Here is a 16006-nt window from a genome sequence, read left to right on the forward strand (position 1 = left end):
AAAAAGAAACAAGAACCTGAGAGACCTATTAGTCAAAAGTGATCCCACTTTATGTTACCAAAAACCCACAGGACCCATCAAGAAAGGCTGCTATCGTTGCAGCGGATGTGTCACTTGCAGTCACATGAATACAGGCAGTTCATTTGCCCACCCACATAGTGGCATCCGAATTCCCATTACCCAATATATCACATGCATGACGGATCATGTAATATATCTAATTACTTGTCCGTGCGGTCTTTCCTATGTTGGAAAAACGGACCTCACTCTCCGAGAAAGGATCCGTGGTCATAGATCAACCATCACCACTGCATTTAGAGACCAAAAATCCGATAAACCCGTCGCCAAGCATTTTCTCCAACTGAACCATAGACTTCCTACACTCAAATTTATGGCCATTGACCATGTGCCACCCAGTCCTAGAGGAGGAGATAGATCCAAACTATTACTCCAACGTGAAACCTATTGGATATATCGCCTAGACACTGTTACACCAAAGAGACTAAATGAATATATTTCATTCACCATGTTTTTGTGAATTATTCTCAGCAGCCAGTTAATAGTCCTACTCTTCAGATATGGATATACTTAATTTTATACTTAATTTTGAGACTTATCAGCAGCGATACTTATGACCATAGTTGTATAATATTGTATATTGTTTTTTCTAAAATTCTATCTTGATATGTCTATTCTTAGTTCTATACTTATCCTGCTTATCCCTACCCGCTTTTGAGGTATGCTATGGGACCTTTTGCCGAGCAGATTGCACCACTTTTAGTGTTCTGTCACGTTTTCACTTATCCACACAAGTCACCTTTTTTATTTCACTGCTTTTTTATTTCACTGCTAGTTTATTTATCTTTTCGGCATTCGGCTCATTGATACATTTTCAACATACTGGAAATCATCCGTTTGAATATGCTTTCGTATTCATTTGTTCTTAACTGTCACTTTATGATCTCGTAACTCCTCTGAATTATACTTCCTTATGCACGGGCTTCCCGGTTTGTACATTTCCCAAACACGGAGTTTACACTCCATTGCCTAGTAACCACGCTGCATGTTTCACGGAGTTTACACTCCATCTCTTAGCAACCATGACGCACGTACGGACGAACGTCCCAGGAGTCACGTGAGGTGGTGGAACACTTCCGGGTTCGGGTAGCTGCACACACGAGATTGGTGAGTTGCTAATCTTTATTTTGTATTTAAACTCTGTCATTTCACATATTGTTTGATCTTGAAAAAGACCCTAAGGGGTCGAAACGTCGATTTGAAGATTTGATGTAATTTTTTGCCACATTAAAAACACAGAAAAGAAGTCCTTTTTGAGTGCTCCGATTAATCTTTGATTATATATCTTTGATTTAAAAAAAAAAAAAAAAAAAAAACTTTTACAAACTAATAAAATCTGTCAACATTGAAGTTGCTGTTTAGTGGATAGGAGAGTGCGCTGGATCTTGTGTATTGTTTATTGTATAATATGGCCCCCAGCAGCACCCCATTTAAGCATGTTTGAGTGCAACCATCCCCCCATGTTTCATATATATATATATATATATATATATATATATATATATATATATATATATATATATATACATACACACACACACACACACACACACACACACACACACAGCTATCCAGTAATTGCTCTCATAATACAGTATGCATAGGGAATAGAAGAGTGCTTGTAAGGAATGCAGGGACACATCAGATTCATATTCATCCATATGAATAAGAAAGGGGAATACAAAAAGGGGGGCTGAGAATAAGATGCATCTAAGAGGTAGAATAGTAATAACAGGATAAGCTGGTAAGAAAGACTAGAAGAATAAAAAAATTAAAAAAAAGACAAAAAAATACCCAAAAACTACAAGATATGGAGTACCATTATTTAGAGTGCACCATTAGAGTGTCGATCTAGGCAAGCAAAGCCCTAAAGCCTCAATCATCACAAATTTAGAAAGACAAAGTTGAAAAGGTGGCATCACTGACAATTTTCTAAACAGTGGATTTGGCAGCATTCAGTACAAAAAAAAAGTGAGAAATTATTTTTTGTACCTCGTGATTGGTTGTTGGTTACAATGCAAAAGGACATTCTTTGGCCTGAATGGTGAAGAGTGATCCAGTATTTTTGAAACAGTATTCCTAACCTTTTCCCGGAAGGAACACCAAATAAGTGGAAATATTCCCAACCTTGTCAACGCATCTCCAGCACAGAGGTGAGGCAGCAGGAAAAATCCTGTGAAGTTTATTGGCATTTGGTACCATTGTGAGATAATTTTTTAATTTGTCTCCTGAAATTTGGTACTAATAGAGCTTTTATGATTCGGGAACAAAACATTTGTCTGGTAACAAAGTACCCAACATCTCCTCCCACATCATCTTAACTTGCGTTTGATGAGTGATGAGCAACTGGTATAAGCAAGAGATGCCCCCATCGTATGTTCACCACTTGCACACAGATTTTCAAAGGCTGTCAAAGCTATTTTAAAAGAGCATACAGATATATATATATATATATATATATATATATATATATATATATATATATATATATATATATATATTGTTCTAGCAGTTTTGCTTGCAAATGTATAGATTGGAGAAAAAAAAAAAAAAAAACTATTTAAAAATAGGTCTTTGGCACAGTCTCATGTCAAAGAATTGACGGACCAGGGAAAACAAAAAAAAGACCTTTCACAAGGGGCTGTGGTTGCTATGCTAATTTAGGTGTTACCCAAAAACTAAGACCCACATTGAACATCACATATTACTGCGATTCATGATGTATTAAATAATATGCTTTGATCTTGTTGTTATTAAGTCAACTGAATAGTTTTGGCCTCTGAGCATACCTGTAACATACGATTTCCTTTAGAATACTTTACAAGGTGCATGCACATATATAAAAATTTTGCACATATTTGCTCCTTAGATTTACTATTTAAGTATTAATGTATAGCTTAAAATCCACTGAAAGCTCCACTTTAAGGGTTGATTTATAATGGGAAGGATTCAAGTCTCAGTCCTAATTTTTTTAAAGAGTACCTAGGTACTTAATGTATTTATGTTGAACATTTCAAGTTTAAGGATCTACCTTTGCTGATAGGGGTAGAGTACAATATTTGAACATTATCTCACACTCAGGTTTAATATCCCTGATGGGGGAACAGATAGGAACCTGAACTTCAAAGATCTTCTATGGTAGCACTCTGCTGTAGTAAAATTTGAGTTTCCACTGGTTACTGAGCTAGGGCTCTTGGGAAAAGTCTGCTTTATGTTGACAAATTAACATTTGTAATATAAGCTTAACCAATAATAAACAAGAACAGTATATAACAGTAATTAAGTTTATGATTGACACACCACAATTTTAAGCTGCATATCAGATTAGAAACGGCGATATTTCCTCAATCAGTCCCTTGGAAATATTGTGGGAACATCAAGTGGCAGAACTCAACTCAGTAGGCATCAGATTTCCGAGAACATTGTTCAAGGAAATGCAAACTGTGTCAACTCTCATTAGATATGTTGAATTATGTTTTTGGTCCACGTGGGTGGAAGAATTTTACAAAAACATCACAGTTTTCCTCAATGATGTCCTCAGCCAAGCATAACCATAACTGGTTATCAAAGACATAAGCAAGACAATCATTAATCCTTAGGAGCAGGGGGACTGATTCCATCACGACATGTTCTTCAAACTCTTGTGATGTAGATATAAAAATAAAAGCTCTTCTCTCTTCCTGTCTCCTATACATACTGTGGAAGGGAACATACACAAGGATAGAAAAAAGGGGTCAAGCCGTCTACCTTAAAAAAGACATGGAAGCCTGGACGTTTAGAGCCTAAAATCTTAAAAGGCTCTAAAAATGTGAGTGAATTTTAACTCACATATAATATAATAAATAATGCAATTTTTTTGTTGTATATACAATACTGTACCATTATTTTGTATATACTCTTCTGTTTTTCATGCACACCCCCTAACAAGCTCATAGAGAGGGGTGAGTCATATATATATATATATATATATATATATATATATATATATATATATATATACACACACACACACACACACACACACACACACAAGCACGTTTTCCTGCATATACATATAGAGCGCTGCACTCCAACTAGAGGTTTGGAAGGTGGAAACACCAACCAGACCCCGAGTTATCCGTTTTTGGGTGTTTGCTATAAAAATAATAGCGCCTGGTAGTACTCTCTTATACTGCTGCGAAATAGTGAAAATGTCTTGTACTTAGAATTCTCTCACACTTATCAAACATGTCCTTGATTTTCAGTTTATGAAGTTCAGTTACTTCCTTGCTTTTGGAACGTGTGAACTACTACTGTCTTGTGTTCTAGAGATAATCACTTATGGTGCCAATTCTGTGGCACTTCACTACCCAAATCAAGTATAAAAATGTTTTATTTTGGGGGCGGAGCCTAGCATCCAGACCGAGCGGACGTGTCGGGTCCGAGCTCCGACATGAACCTAACGATTTCGGGGGTTAATACCCCACTACCTGGCGTAAATCTGCTCGGGTGAGGCATAGCCGTAAGGGGGACATCCGGGCATATCTTCTGATACCCAAATCACTAGCCTGACGACCCGGAGACCCACACTGCGGTTGCCGAGGCCTGTGAGACGGAGGGAGAGGGAGAGACGGCCACTCTCCTCTCTGCCAGCCTGCTACAGCACCTCGACCCTCTAACCTCCTACCCCCCTCCCCCCCCCAGGACCGGTGGGGGATGTCCCGGTCCTCGATGTGAGCCCGGAGTGACATACCTACACAGACAGCCAAGAAGCAGTGCAACTCCAGGGCCGCCGAAACACAAGGCACTCACAAGATGGCGGCTGAGTACTCACCACGACAGCGGTTCCAGCCTGCAACCCCAAAGCAGAGTCCAGACAGAAGCATCGACCTTAATAGGCGCATTGATGAGCTGTTCGCCCAGTTCTGGGAGAAACTGCAGCTCCGAGCACAGAAAAGTCGGAAAACCCCCAAGAGTGCAGGTGAGAGGGACCACGGGCAGCCAACCGTAAGGGGCACTCCCTTGGGCACGGCACTGGATCACTCACTACCGTGCACCTTCCACAGCCCAACACAACCCTCCAAAAACTCACCTCAAACTAGCAGAAATCCTGGGACACAGCCTCACAGACAGCCTAACAAAAAGGCAGCGACTCAGCGTGGACCCAAGAGGGACAAACCGTACTATGGCAGACTACGCGCAAGGCGGAGAGTGAAACCTAAGCTGACCGCGACCACAACATCACCACCTCGAACCAGCAGCAGCCAGCGTCTACGGCGACCCACAAAAAATTCCAGCCGGGAACACAGGCTACTCGTCAGGTGTACCTGCGCCCAGTACTGAGCTACTGACAGCGCGAGGGAAGCATAATCACCAGACTGATACCAATCGAAGACAGCAGAAACCAAGCCAGGGGATAGGATGAATCTCCAGCAACGTGCTACCTGTGGGGCACATTTCAGCTAGTACCCTGCTCGTACTCCATAGACTAGGTATTAACCCTTGCCTGGACTGCTGCATTCTTTTTACGTTCTATGTTTGGCTGATACACATCAACCCTGTTAATGTTAGTACAACACTCTTATTTCAGTTCAAGATCCATGCAACTCGGTGGGTACCTAATGGTCAGGGCACTCTATCCTGGTATAAAAAGGGTATTCTAGTCTGCATATGTCTTCTACCTATCTACCACAAACCGGCCTTTAGTCGATATAGATCTCCTGCAGCACCATACCACACCGAACAGACTAATGATACAAAGAGCCTCAGGAGTTACCCTAGGTTGCAGCACTGACTTCAGACTTATATCGCAGACCATAGCAATTATATACCCCCAGCTGTCATTGCTGAATGTGCCAAGTGGATCTTTACTCTAGCCTCTCTGTAATGTTTAATTTTTTAATTTATGTTATCTACTGTATCGTGAAAGATTGTTTAAGCTCAATAATATTATAAAAATGTGCATTGCCTTGCATGCCACTGTTCTTACTACTATATCAACGATTACGCTGTTGTGGCGTCATTGAATCGATATGTAACCACCTGCACAACAAAATAAAGAATTAAAAAAAAAAAAAAAAAAAGGTTTTATTTTCACATATTTTGCAGAACGAAATCTAGACCAGAACGATTCACTTGCCCACATTTATACTATAGAGAAGAAAAAAAAAAAAAAAAAGGGAGCTTTCTGATGCTCTTATATCTTCTTGATATCCATACGTATGTGAAAGAAATTTTACAAACTTGATTTGACTCCATAAATTAGTTTGAAATTGATAGATGAATAGTATTCCAAAAGTAAAAACAAGTTATACAAAACAAGGAAATCAATATTTACCAGAGAATAAAAAGGCTTTACACAACCCTAGTGGTTTGGCTTTATGTTTCAGCTTGATGCAATGATTAAGTAGATGACCTGTGTGATCGTGGCATTAAGCGGTAAGGTCAGGGGTCCTACGATGATCAATAATCTGACTATCTAGACTAAAAGATGGGTTTACGACTACTACTTTCGCTGTTATTTTACATATTACGTTAGCTGAATATTGTACAGGGATAATTATGGAAACTAGCTGATGTATAATGTTTGGCTCAATATATTTGTACTCCGACTTCTTTCCTACAAACAATTTCACAATTTTTACAATAAGAACCAAAGTCATTCACGCTGAATGTCACTAGCAGTCCAGACTGAGGCCTACTTAAGACCTATAAAATGAAAGACAATCTATACTACATGAGTAATTAAACTGAATAAACAACTAAATGCAGAAACATTCTTAACCCTAAACTTTTCAATAGGGTACATGTCAAAGTCAACTCTTGAACTGAGAAACAGTATTGCCACTTTTTGAATAATGTTAAAAGCAGAATGAAACCAATGATAATTTATTGCTTAACATGATTTCAAAATAGTTTACTTTTTAGCAAACAGATAATGGTCCTGGGTTGCAAAACTGACAAATCTGAGGTCTGCTGCAGCTTGACTGACACATCTCTGCCTCCTTAAATAAGCACTCTTATCTGTCAGTCTTCAGTATGCATTGCTTCCCCCCAGATCATTAGGGATTATCACAGTCTCAAGAAGCTAACACTGCTGAAATAATATATTCAAAGCAAACGGAGGCCAAATGGCTCCTACTCCAAGGTTGAAGAAGGAGGTAACTTGCATGGTACCTACTAGGCAATTTCAGAGTCTAGAGACAGCCTCAAACAGGGTATTTGCAATCTACTGGGTTGAAAAATACTTGAGGACAAGCCCCAATATATCTACATCATATACCTCACCACCTGGAAAACTGGAAAAGGGTTGGGGAGAAAGTTGCCCAGGCCCTGCAGGCCTTTACAGGTGCCAAACCACACCAAAGCTCCCTTTCACAGGTATTATCAGATATGTCCCTAAATGTACTTGCATACGTATTGTGATGTTCAAGACTGGCAGTCAAAGTTGCAACAAAGCGACCAGCTGCTTGTGTGTGGAGTTATTACTGCCTTCCATCAGCAGGTATTGCGTGACAGATCCTCATTCACTTAACAGGACTACTCCACAAATCTTTTTTATTTATTTTTTAGACAGTTATTGCCTCGCTCATTTATAATTCCGGTTATTGAGTTAGGTTTTAATATATTAGTGTTGAAAGACAATCTATTTTCTTACTTACCGTATTTTTACGTGTATAAGAGAATGTTAGTCTAAAATTGGGGTCGTCTTATACACGGAATGTCACTGCAGGGCTTTAAAAACAAACAAAAAAAAACTTGCATGCAAGGTCTAAGCAAAGATGGCGCTTGCTGCATTTCAGTATGCCACAGCCCACACACACCTGGTCTCACTTCCGCCGACTCACTCACCTGGTCTCCCTCATCTGGCCTCCGAGCCCCACAGTCCCATAGTGAGAGCCAAGCCAAGACGGACCGGTAAGTCTTTTGGTGGCCACCATGTGGATGCCCATGCTGTGTGCCCCTGATCTGGAGTAGCCGCTGTTATATGTCGCTGTTATGTTATGTGTCAGATCATATATAAAAAAAATTGCTAGTTGGATTCCTTCCTTTGAAGTTGCGTTACTATGGCCAGGTGTACTTTTTCCCAGATTTGCTGTCTCCACACATTTTTATTGTACTCCTCCACAGAGCTTGAGTCCTTTTGGTATGCTAATCGACAATGGGAAATTAGGAATAAATATTTCTGAATTATGAATCATAACCAATTTTTATGGCTATTAATCATAACCAAAAAACATTAATAATAATCTAGAGGTGAACAATTGTGTGTTGAAGTCCAAACATGACCAATGTACCTCAAGTTGTTTGGGGGAATTAGGAAAGTCAGCTATTTTAAGTTGAGAACGGTCTTGCAATAGGTCTTTAGAACAGATAAATTGTGACAATTTCACATGTGTAAACTTATTTCTGTACCAGATGTATGGCAAGATATAAAAACATTTTTATAAACACCTTTATATAGATTGGTGTTTAAAACGACCAAAAGTCACGGTTACCCTTCAGGATGACTTGGAAACTCGAGGTGGGACCAAAGTATATAAAAGCAATGACATATAAATGAGTAAGTCCAACTAGGATAAGTTTCTCTTCTCCAATTGAGAAATGCCAAGGCCCAGTTGCAGTTAGCAACTCGGAAACTCAATGTGAATAACACTGTTTATAAATGGATAGCATCTATTTGATGGCTGCTATCAGTTTATAAAACAATTGCACTCATCTTATACAAGGTGTGGAACTGCAGCTGTGAAATAAACTACCGGTAATTATTTTATAAACTTCTAGTGGATGGACCAGAATAAGAGACTCCTGAATGGTGGAACCTCTACCTGGCTTGGGCGGAATTTAAGTACCTTAAAAAGGAAAGTACTACTTTTTAATTAATATTGAATGCTTTAAAAAGAAGTGAATAATACATTTCTGTGAATTCTATCACTATACAGCAATCTTTCACCTTCAAAATGGGTGTCTTGTGCAAATCAAATAGTAGCCCCCCACCACCACCACCCAAAACTAACATTGTTAAAACATTTGAGGGATGTGGAGTTGGATATGATTCACCAGACACACACACAAAATAAATAAATAAATACATCACTTAATTGTCTACCAATACACTGCTTAACTTACCTTTATTTGCCTATGGATTATGCCCTGAGCTATATTGACTCTGGCCATGTCAGAACGAGGATAGGTAGTGGCTCAAGAGGCCACAGAAACCATCAGCACCATCTCCACGTCTTTTACTTTATTTCTCTTGTCATCTGTGGAATCAAAATATTGCAGTCTATCAGAAAATGCAGTAAAACTCATTTAGCCCTCCTAAAAACAGAATTTATAATTAAAGGGAACACTCCAAATACCATGGATATGGTTCCATTTCAAATTTTACAGCTTACAAGGGGGTGGGGCACAAGGACACTTCTGGCACCATACAAACTACATGCTGTAGTGGCTATGGTGCATTGAATGTTCCTTTTAAACAAATCCCTACAGTAGGCCAAACGATAGATGCAAGCTATTGCAAAATGACAATGCCCAATAGGTTTACTTGTCTTAGGCTGGCAACTCTCTCTTACATGCCTACCCTACTGCACCACCGAACCACCAGTGGGAATGTCACCGTCTGGTGTTTTTGCCAATTTGGCAAAGTCCCCCAGACAGTGACACTTTAAGATCTCAGAGCCCTTCAAAAAGTAATGGTTAGTTTGGCCAAGCAAGGGCATGCTTTTGTAGCCCCTGTCTTACGCAGCTATCTATGGTCGCCTTATGGATCATCCTGCTCTGCAAAAAAATCTCATTCACAAATAGAGGACCCACTACCAATCAGAGTTCCTAATACTGATGTGTGAACCTTTCCTTGCTTTCAGGCTAAATGTGACATTTTACCCTTCTCTCCAGAGGGAGAATCCCTGACATTTAACGAAAAACTCCAAACACATAAAAGGACTTCAGCTTGTATATAACAGAGTGGGAGAAAATTCTGGGGTCAGTGCTGTTTGTCCTGCTCCCTGTAAAAGTGATTAGAGCACAGCTAAGCTTTGGCATTGCAGTTTAGTCTCAAACCTTGACGTAAAAGTGCAACTTTGGGGGAAGAAAACAAACAATTATTTTTTTACAAAAAAATGTGTATTTAAAATATATTTATGCAAAGTTTTGTCTATGCGCATTTCTATGAAAATGCATCGTATACATTTATTTGAAACTGGAGTGCTTTGTTGTTATGCCCCTTCCCTGTCAGAGGCATGACAAAAAAAAAACCTTCCTTGCCAATGCAAGGTCTTCTAAGCAAACATCCCACATGCCATATATTAACCCTTTGTTACACCAACATGACACATCCAGATCTGGCATTTACCAAATTCTACCATTCCAAACAAGAGAGACAAAATACAACCCAGTAACCCCTTGCTTGCCAGAGAGACAAAATACAACCCAGTAACCCCTTGCTTGCCAGAGAGACAAAATACAATCCAGTAACCCCTTCTCTGCCAAAAAAGCTCCCCATAACATGTCTAAACACTAAAACATAACATAATGTGCAATAAACAGACATCAACAATTCACACAAACCACCCACCTACTAACCCTGCAGGGGTGTAATACTAACACAATGACCACAGCCTGCCCCCTTGGAATGTGCAGGTGTACAGCCATTATGGTCATTGTATTATATGTGTGCCTCCTTCACCAACACCCAAATAATAGTGAGTTGTTAATGTGTGCCACCACACAGGCACACTGTCAGCCCTGCCAGCTGCCCAGCACACAGGCAGTACACTGTCAGCCCTGCCAGCAGTGCTCACTCACTGGGTACATGGCTCCCTTTCCTGCTCCACTACACCGGATCCTGAATATCTATAACTTTATGTAAACCAAGTGTCAGACAATACATTTTTGCCTACGTATAGATTCAAGGAGTAGGCTCCATGTCCGACATCACTCTTTCCGACCCAACGGGCCCGTCTGATCTGTTCCCGTGTTTACCTTCCCGGCCGGATCTCACAGTGGGCACTCTCCTGCTGCGCAATACGCGTAACTCACCTATCTTGACATAGCACCTACTCTACGCTAACAGCGCAACCGCATCTTCGGGAATTGCAAACTTGATAACTTCGCCGCCCAGGCAACGGGACAGGGAAAGGAAGGGACTAGTTGACCAATAACAAGACAGTTGGATAGAGAGCGATGTGCAGCCTAACCAATGAGAGCGCTGGAATTAGCTATCAGGTTAGAATGCCTGAGAGGCCAAACAGTGGCGTAGTTTGAGAAACACCCTGTGCAAATCGTGGAATCACGGGAGTTGTAGTTTTCATGAAAATTCTTCTACAAGTCAAATGTCAGTGTGTCAATGAAGAGCGGTACTGAGGAACAGTGGTGTTTTTTTTTTGTTTTTTTTTTTAATTCAAAGTTCTAAGTAAAATATATGTAAATAAACAGTGCTGGTATACCTAATGTAATGCCCAGGGGAGAGGGAGTCCGACTAGCAGTAGGTCGCTCAAAAACTGGAAAAATAGGGATTCACTAAAACCTATACATAAATGGAACACTCTGCTACAGTATGCAGAAACCAGGAGCTAACCTATGATGTTGGCTGAGTATGGTAAACGGTACAAGTATAGAGATTGCGGGTATATAAATATGTACTGTGCCTTTAAGATATAATAAATGTGTGCTGTGCCTTTAAAACTCACAAAATGTGCGTGGCAGGTCTATTAACAAGAAAGAAAATAAAATAAAATAAAGAGAACAAAGGAAGAGTCCAATAAGTCACAGAAAAAGAGATGAAAAAATAGGGAGAAAAAAGATGAAGAAAAAGATAATATGGTGAATAAAAGCACAAAAAATAAGAAAAATAGATAAAATGAAATAAAAATAAGAATAAGATAAAAATAAGAATAAGTAGATAAATAGATAGATCTTATTTTTATTTTATTTTATCTATTTTTCTTATTTTTTGTGCTTTTATTCACCATATTATCTTTTTCTTCATCTTTTTTCTCCCTATTTTTTCATCTCTTTTTCTGTGACTTATTGGACTCTTCCTTTGTTCTCTTTATTTTATTTTATTTTCTTTCTTGTTAATAGACCTGCCACGCACATTTTGTGAGTTTTAAAGGCACAGCACACATTTATTATATCTTAAAGGCACAGTACATATTTATATACCCGCAATCTCTATACTTGTACCGTTTACCATACTCAGCCAACATCATAGGTTAGCTCCTGGTTTCTGCATACTGTAGCAGAGTGTTCCATTTTAGTAAAATATATGCCAGGCACCAAGTTCATTTGTAAATTGTGCAGGGAAGTAATATATCACCAGCATAAAAAGCAGCCTTAATTTGTAGTAAGCTTATTTAGGTAAGATCCCTTTCACCTTTTATTTTATGTGTTCACTTTAGTATTTAAATTATTTGCTCTTTAATTGTTAAAAAAAAAAATAATTACTCTAGTATGTAAATGAACATAGTAATAATAATATTAGAAACAGCAATTATAGTGTAACTTGTGAAATTTAGATGACACGAAAAGTGTACATTTAAAAATATTTCCTAAATGTAATGAATGAACTGCTGTATTTCTTTTTCTTTTTTTTTAATATTATATGCCAAGATTTTGTTTATCCGGAAAAAAGTTGTTTTGGCCGACTCGGGTATCATCTATGTGGCGTTTTGGTTTGTCCGAATTTCATTTATCCGTTCATTTAAGGAAAACTGATTCGAACGAACTAAAATGGTCCTGTAATTTTAGCTCTTCGAGTTACAATAGGGAAACTTGTGAGAAAAAAAACAATGTTTAAAGGAACACTATAGTCACCTAAATTACTTTAGCTAAATAAAGCAGTTTTAGTATATAGATCATTCCCCTTCAATTTCACTTCTCAATTCACTGCCATTTAGGAGTTAAATCACTTCGTTTCTGTTTATGCAGCCCTAGCCACACCTCCCCTGGCTATGATTGACAGAGCCTACATGAAAAAAAATTACTATATTAAATTACTATATTTTTCCATTTATAAAACACCATTTATAAAATGTATAAAACAAACCATGTTTTTTTAGCCCAAAATTAAGAAATAAATATTTTAAACATCAAATATTTTATATTTTAGAGGTGACTCCCTCTCCCCTGCCAGCACATGCAGGCGCCGGCCCTGCAATGTGCCTTCACGGACCGCAGGGGAGATCAGAGATCCCCCTTCCCGGTCCGGAGGCACTGTGCTGGCAGCTGGCTGGGGAGGGAGGAAGAAAGGACCCGGGAGCTCAGCCTGCAGCTCCTCCAGGTCCTTTTCTTGCGAGCACAGAGCGTTGCTACGGTTACCACGGCAACGCTCCGGATCTCGCGAGAGTGAACTCTAGCCCTGGAGCTGCGGGCTAGAATTCACTCTCACTACTGGGACCAACAGGGATCCCCACCGGACCACCAGGGATAGAAAAATGTTCCCCCTCCTCCTATTGTATTTTTATTTTAATTTAATTAAAAATCAACAACACATATTATAAAAAAAAGCCCCCTTACCCTTCTTATCACACACACTCACACCCTACACACACACATTGCCCCCTCACACACATATACTACCCCACATACACACATTGCACCCCAACACACACACACTGCCCCCCCCACACACACACTGCCCCCACACACTCTGCCTTCATCCACAATTTTCCCACACACACATACACTGCCCCCCATACACACACTGCCCCCACAAACCTACACTGCCGCTCATACACACATTGCCCTACACATACACTCACATAGACCCTGTCAGGGTACCTGAAGTCTCTGCCTCCGAGAGAGGTAGAGACTTAAACGTTTATCCGTCCGGACGCCAGGTTTCTCCTGTTCCTCGCGGTCGACCCGGTCACATAAACGCCGGCCGCGAGGGAGTCACTTCCTTATGTAGCATGGCGCCCGGAGACCGACGTCATGACGCCAATCCGGAAGGACCTGTCACTCAATCCATTGGAGACTAATCAGGACTCGTCGGAGGCGTGTCTATCCCCTCTAGCCAGGGTATTTAAACATACTTCGCCCTGTTGCTCATTGCCCTGTCGTGGTTCTAGCCTGTCTAGTCACACAGTGCTCTGGTGTTTTTCAGTTATCCTTTTGGTTCCGACCCGGCTCGTTTGTCTTACTCTGTTTACCTCTGTTATCCTTGACCCGGCTTGTTCCTCGCTTACCTGTCCTCTCGTTCCCTCGACCTCGGCTTGTCTCTGACCATTCTCTGACCATTCTCTATACTCTCCGTACGTTAGTCCGGCCATTCTAAGGTCCGGTATACGTACCCTGTACCTGTTTGTACTTTGCGTGTTGGATCCCTGTCCCGATCCTGACATTACGACAGGGCCAATGGATCCTGCAGGTACAAACAGTCAGGTTGGTTCCTCTGATTCCAGGTTTGACGCCATGGAACACAGAATGGACCAAATGGCCTTAGCACTACAGGCGTTATTATCTCGTGCTAATAACCCACCAGAGGAGACGCGTCCTACTCCAATTTCCTCTGTAAGTTCAGGCCTAGAGGTAGCCACTGTAGGTGCCTCTTCCCGTATTACCCCACCAGTACGCTATGGTGGTTCACCTGAGAAGTGTCGTGGTTTTTTAAACAAGATCAGTATTCACTTTGAATTGCAACCTACCGATAGGGCAAAGGTTGGATTTATTATCACCTTACTCATTGAGAAAGCTCTGAGATGGGCCAACCCATTATGGGAGAACGATAACCCGTTGGTATATAATTATAATGCCTTTGTAGCTGCCTTTAGAAGAACTTTTGACCCGCCTGGTAGAAAGGTCAATGCAGCCAGATTACTGTTGCGCCTGAGACAGGAGAACCGAACACTAGTGGATTATGCACTAGAGTTCAGGTCTCTGGCGGCAGAAGTCAAGTGGAATGAGCAGGCTTATATGGATGTATTCTTGAACGGGCTATCAGATGTTATCCTTGACGAGGTTGCTACTAGGGAGCTCCCTGAGAATTTAGAGGATTTAATTTCGTTCATTTCTCGTATTGATGAGCGTTTAAGAGAGAGACAGAACACTCGAGAGAGGAACCTGAGACCTGCCTTTAAATTAGCACCCGCATTTCTAAGCCCTGATTCCAATACCCCACTGTTTCCTGAACCTATGCAGATAGGCAATACTCGCCTCTCAGAAGAGGAGAGACAGTACAGGAGAAGGGAGGGATTATGTATATATTGTGGAGTCAGAGGTCACTTGCGCCTGAATTGTCCCATTCGCTCGGGAAACGCCCGCACCTAAGTTTCTCTAGAGGACAGGCCTTGGGTGTTTCTATTTTGTCCTCTACGCATAATTATAAAGATCACAGGCTTCTGCTACCAGTTTCTTTAACGTGGGAGAAGGGAGTACTAAAGACTATGGCCTTGATAGATTCCGGAGCTGCTGAGAATTTTATCGACCAAGCCTTTGCTACTAAAAACACTATCCCATCCCAGTTAAGAGATACACCCTTGGCCGTTGAGGCCATAGATGGTAGACCGCTACTCGAGCCTGTTATCTCTCGTGAGACTATATCCATTAACCTAACGGTTGGTATCTTACACGAGGAGAACTTATCACTTATGCTCATTTCGTCTCCTTCTGTTCCCATAGTCCTGGGGTACCCATGGTTAAAGAGATATAACCCTAATATCGATTGGGAGAGAGGGGAAATACTCTCATGGGGCCAGGGTTGTCAGGAGAGGTGTTTACGCAGGGTATCTCCTTTGGCTGTAATTAACACACCAGACAGTTCTAACCAGTCTACGGGGATACAGATACCTCCTCTGTACCTGGACTTAAAAGCAGTGTTCGACAAGAAGAACGCTGATACACTACCTCCACACAGGACATTTGATTGTAAAATTAATCTATTACCTGGTACCATGCCTCCCAGGGGCAATGTATACCCTCTATCTACTAAAGAGAATTCTGTTTT

The 16006-nt window shown here is 40.6% G+C and overlaps 1 protein-coding gene across 4 annotated transcripts in view; it reads right to left on the minus strand.

The window, feature by feature from the left end:
* The window catches only part of WDTC1 (WD and tetratricopeptide repeats 1), a 34174-nt gene extending 22989 nt beyond the window's left edge, over positions 1 to 11185 (minus strand). The window contains exons 1-2 of one of the 4 annotated variants that reach the window (XM_063453517.1): positions 11101 to 11185; positions 9187 to 9320 (exon numbers count right to left, since the gene is read on the minus strand). In XM_063453517.1, coding sequence (XP_063309587.1) covers positions 9187 to 9234 — 48 coding nt within the window. In that variant the 5' untranslated portion in view covers positions 9235 to 9320; positions 11101 to 11185. Of the gene's footprint in view, positions 1 to 9186; positions 9321 to 10949 lie in introns of all 4 variants that reach the window. The other 3 variants (XM_063453501.1, XM_063453509.1, XM_063453526.1) reach the window with 3 other exon arrangements.
* Positions 11186 to 16006: the final 4821 nt, after the last annotated feature.

Source organism: Pelobates fuscus, chromosome 1 (assembly GCF_036172605.1).
Source record: "Pelobates fuscus isolate aPelFus1 chromosome 1, aPelFus1.pri, whole genome shotgun sequence".
In the NCBI taxonomy this organism is placed as follows: Eukaryota; Metazoa; Chordata; class Amphibia; order Anura; family Pelobatidae; genus Pelobates; species Pelobates fuscus.